The 5,500-nt window shown below is 33.7% G+C and overlaps 1 protein-coding gene across 1 annotated transcript; it reads left to right on the top strand.

The window, feature by feature from the left end:
* The first annotated feature begins 3,926 nt into the window (after window positions 1-3,926).
* BNAC04G36130D lies at window positions 3,927-5,022 on the top strand. The gene has a single exon (XM_013891557.3). It carries the CDS (start codon window positions 4,362-4,364, stop codon window positions 4,851-4,853), a length of 492 nt encoding a protein of 163 aa, XP_013747011.2. The 5' UTR covers window positions 3,927-4,361; the 3' UTR covers window positions 4,854-5,022.
* Window positions 5,023-5,500: the final 478 nt, after the last annotated feature.

Below are 5,500 nucleotides of genomic sequence, written 5' to 3' on the forward strand. Positions count from 1 at the left end.
CAAATAAAATGAAACAAAATAGATAGAATAATACATATTGGTGAAATTATGAAATGTCCATGATTGCATAGAAGAAATTAATTGCTGACCCCAAATTCAGATTGACTGTAGAAAAATATGTGAAGATTAACAACATTAGAGAAAATAGGTGGAAAAGACAACATTGTATCATTCCACTCAACATCACATTGTATTCTGTTTTATTTGATGTGATAATATATTCTATTCCATTTACGTTTAACATCTATTTCTCTTTACAAAATCATATCCACATCAGTATAAAATACATACATACACCATTACAAAACCCATATCAATAGAACATGAAACAACAATGAACAAGACTGAACTTTTTTCCAAGCATCAAATGAAATATAACATTATAAATAGCGCATTATATATTAATAAACATGACAAATAAGAGAATAGTCAAATTTGAAGGAAAGTCAATTTGTTCCATTTCATAAAATAGTATAAAAATACACTCTTTGTTCATCTCCTTCCTCGTCTTCGAACGCGAAATCAAAACTTACATGTTTTCACGTTTCGTCAATGAAATATCTCAGATTGAGAAGATGGATGCACAGAGCCCGCAACGTCGTCGGTCCGGGTTGATGTGCCGCAGTCCACGGATCATTACATGGAACCAGCTCAGCATGGAGTTCAGGACGTTCTGAACATTTCAACCGAGGTTCATGTTTTTCACCGTACCAGACTTGACTTGGATCATGCCAGACTTGAGAAAGATCATGCCAGACTTGAGAAAGATCATGCCAGACTTGACTTGGATCATGAGGTTTCACAAAATGATCGAGACTTCTCTCTTTTGGCTCGATTGCCTCATACTGCACGTACCGGCGACCATATTGATGGACTGATCGACCCTTTTGATCAGTTCATGCACTTTGATCAGCCAAATCTCACTAAGGCAAGGATCCTTCACCTATCTGAAGACATAGGACACACTTGGTCCAGTATGGTTCATGATCTGGATATGGTGGTTCATACGGACAGTCCCACATCCCTCGTTCTCCTTACCGCGGTTCATGCTTCAGGATACAACGAATCTGGACAGAAGCCGAACAGTCACCTTGTCTAGTCTTATCTCTTTATTTTCGTATTAAAGACTAGATCTAGATCTACTTTTTCATTTAATTCCTAGATCTACAAAACACTATAAATATGTAGTCCATTTCATCAATAAAATCAGTTCTGTTTTGGTTGTTTATTTTGTTTCTTCTCTGAGTGAGAGAGAGAGTTCTTTAGCTAGTTCATTTGTGTGAACCGGCTTGTTGATTTGGTGGTCAGCCAATTCATCTTTGTGTGTTGCTTGGTGGTTAGCCAACACATTCATTCTTTCTTTGGTGGTTAGCCTTAGATCGTGGGTATATCAAGAGTCATTCCGCATCTCTTGACGATCATTTCAATCCATCTCAGTTCCAGAAGTGTCGTTTGCCTTCTCGGATCATATCCAACACCCAGCTAAAGTGATCCTCCCTATCTTAGGGTTCTTCACGGGTGATGTTCCTCGACGCATCGGTTGTAACTGCAGCGGCGAGCTTGCGGTTTCAGAATGAGAGAAGGTTGGAATTTTCGGATAAATTTTCCGATCACAAAATATTCTCAGAAATTCCACATAGGCAAATTCATAAACAATCCCACAAATCTAAGAAGAAACAGATTCACCTTTCCCAAATTAAAAAAAAAAGATAATTGCAAAGGGTGAATGAATATCAAAGAACCACGAATAACTTTTGACAGGTAATTATTAGGAAGTTTTATTTTTTTTTTCTTTCAAATTTCACCGGTTATATTGAAGGACAAAATATAATTATTATACAAAAGTGAAGCCGTGTATAATTATTATACTAGGGAATTGGTTATGTAGCTAATTAGTATTTTTTTTTCATACTCACATGGTCCAATTTCCCTTGTAAATACCTTTCAGGAAAAAAAAAACCACTGAATAGTTTGCCTATTTCTAGTGTTCGTCCCTGCATCGACAATGAACTTTTAAATAATATTATTGGTTGTATCTCGTGGCTTCTTGGCCAAATAAAATTATAAGTTCTGAAGTCTATGAAAGCCATTAATCTCTTCGTGCAAGTAAATGAAGAAAAAAATGTTCGCAACTTATTATAATATTAAAAGGGAACCATTATATATATGCATGGTCGATGCCAAAAAAAAAATATATATATATATATATATGCATGGTCCCTGTTCATTTATTTATATTGTGTTATTATCAACCAATAAATTTCGGATCATGCAACTTATATACATATCCCCACATACACATCCAATCACCATCGCACATTGTCATATACGTTTTCAACAAACAAACAAATTAGATACATACTCCTTAAGAATTGATTTTTCTATTTTAAAATATTTTAAATAAGGAATACATTTAATATTATTAATTAATTTTTGCTATGTTTTTGTTTTTAGTAAATGTTGTACTATTCACTTTTCTACATTTTAAGGCATTTATTTAAATGCACTAATTTTAAGGCATAATCATTTTTTACCAAAAAAAAAGTATAAAATCATTTCCTTTAATAAATTTGTTTTGGATTTCTCAATATAATTAATAGTTTATTATAAATTAGTAATAAAATTTATTTAGTTTTTTAAAAGAAAACATATATATTATGATATTTTATTGGTATCTCACAAATTTTTAATGAAAAACTTATCTTGTTTTTCTATTTTAATTTTGTTTATCTACTTTTTAGTTGAGAAACCCATCGAAACTTTCTAATGAAATAGAAAGTAAACCATATGTTTTACGATTTTTCTGTAATCATATCTTAAAGTTTTAAGAGCATTTTCTAAAATGACCAAAATCAAAGTAACAATTAAATAAGTGATAAGATGCTATTTTGTATGGAACAAAAGGTTATTTTTGAACATATTGGACTAATTCATCTTTTAATCAAATTATTAGTGACTTTTTTCTATTTTTTTACGTAATTGATTAAAATAAAAATGATTGCTGATTACATGAAATATTGATCTCCATATGGCTAATTATGTAGAGTAAACTAATGTACATCTAATTAAACCAAATATATATTGTGCATAACAACATTCATCAACTTAATGATGTTATGTAGTTAACATCACAAATTTAATTTCATTAATTCAAAAAGTGAAATGGACACCAAAGACGTTAAACTCCGTTTAGTTTTCCGTTGATCAATTCAAATCCAACCCACATGACCGTGATTAAAATAAAATTTGATCCGACCCAACCCAATTAAAAAAAAAAAAATTGACCACGAATTTTTAAAATCGACTTGAGAAAAGGTTAAAATCAGGTATATTGTCTCTCTGTTGCGACAAATGAGAAAAATCTAAAACATTAGTCAATTAGGATTTCGGTTCAAAGCATGAAGGGAGAAAAGAAGTTGGTGAAATGGTGTGAGGTTATTAACCAAAAAAAGAAAGAAAGAGAGGAGTTAATTGATTTCGGGGTCGATTAAATCCTCTCTCTCGATTTTTGTCAATAATCCAAGCGATTTCACCAACTTCCTTTCTCTCTCACCGGTTTGAATCGAAACCCTAATTTTTCACTTTGTCATGACGGTTTAATTCGGGTGGATAGGTCAGCCTTTAGTTGATCAAATGGGAGCATTTAACAGAGTTAACATCTAAGACGTTCATATTCACTTTTTAGATTAATAAAATTAAATTTACATTGTTAAACTGGAAAATGTTTCTACGCATAACATATGCTTTCGTGTAACTAAGTATACTTTAGTTTTTTTTTTTTTTGGGCACAAAAAGTATACTTTAGTTTAATCTAGCCATTTGGTGGTCGGTGAAGTAGTCACCATTCATTTTTTCTTCATTATAATATGTGTGGTTAAACCATATTAACCTGTATGACTTTTGAGATTCTATAAAACTTAGTTATCCAATTTATCCACACGTATTTCACTCGAAATCACATAATTATCCCATTCACACCCATACATCTCAAAATCAAATAGTCAATTAATCTTTGATTAATAAGTCTATTAACGGAATTATAAGACTACCGCAAGTAAAACTGATAAATAAACTTGATGCACAAACACAGTCCCAGAACTTGTAATTAAACCCTAAAACAAAGGGTAAACCAATCTACACAACAAGCTGTCATCCTCCCAACTTACTTGCACAGCCTGTCGTTGCCCCCACTGGTCGTTCAAACTTCAAAACTCCAATATCAAAAAACATAATCACATAACACCAAAATCCTACGTGGCACGGCTTGATTATATATATACACACAAAACCACATTTCCCTTCATCCTTTCCAAACTATTCATCTTGGCCTGAAACCGGGTCGACTCAGTGAGTCAAACGAAATGGGTATATGCATGTCGTACGAGTCGACACAGGTGGCCACGGCGAAGCTGATCTTGCAAGATGGAAGGATGATGGAGTTCACGACTCCGGTCAAAGTGGGTTACGTTCTGCAAAAGAATCCCATGTGTTTTATATGTAACTCCGATGATATGGACTTCGACGATATCGTGTCCGCCATTAGCGCCGATGAGGAGCTTCAGCTTGGACAGCTTTACTTTGCATTGCCTCTCAGCTCGCTTCATCAGTCTCTTAAAGCGGAGGAGATGGCTGCATTGGCTGTTAAAGCTAGCTCTGCTCTCATGAGAAGCGGTGGTTCTTGCGGCCTAGATAAATGCCGGTGTCGCCGGAAATGTGTTTCTCCGGTTATCTTCTCTGTCCGGAGTGTGACGGCGGCGGGATCTCACGGTCAGACGAGGAATGGAAAAAGACGCGGCGGTGGTGGTAGCGGGAGGAGGAAGTATGAGGCCAAGTTGAGTAAAATAGAAGAATGAAAGGTAGTTTGGGGATTAAGTAATTATTGTAGGGTTAAATATGTGAATATCAAGTTATTAAGGGGACCAAATTGCGTTGTAAAACGTGGGGAAATCGTACTTGGTTTACAATCATATGATTAGATGATTTACGTCCTAATAAAAGTTGAGACAAGAAATTCCAAAAAAACGCATTATTTTTGTTTTTGGTTAAACAACCTCATCTTGGATAAAAGTTGCAACTTTATCATAATTGTTTTAAGTATATTAGATTTTTTCTGAACAATAAGTGTTGATTATTCAGGAAAAATTTAGTATAATCAAGAATAAAGTAACCAACTGAAATATGACCGTTCAAATGCGGTTATCTTTTGTTGAAAAAAATTAAGTTTTTCTGGAAAAAAAATCATGTGGATTGATTTTACTGGTTATTACAAAGAAAGATTACAGTCTCCGACATCTTAAATATATAAGAAAAGTACTCACAATATGATTATCTGTATTGTTAAGAGTCTGATTCTTTTTTATTGTTGTTTGTTTTGCACCTTTTGATCAGGTTTGATATGCTTGTTTTTCACGAACCACAATTGTTCCACTCAATCGGTTTGTTTATCAACGCATGTTCCGATGTTCCCATGTTACCATTAGTACCCCAAGTTTAATTGGAT

Source organism: Brassica napus, chromosome C4 (genome assembly GCF_020379485.1).
Source record: "Brassica napus cultivar Da-Ae chromosome C4, Da-Ae, whole genome shotgun sequence".
In the NCBI taxonomy this organism is placed as follows: Eukaryota; Viridiplantae; Streptophyta; class Magnoliopsida; order Brassicales; family Brassicaceae; genus Brassica; species Brassica napus.

Bases quoted from the DNA above. Each gene is read 5' to 3' on its own strand.
- BNAC04G36130D (XM_013891557.3), top strand. From the start codon at position 4,362: ATGGGTATATGCATGTCGTACGAGTCGACACAGGTGGCCACGGCGAAG.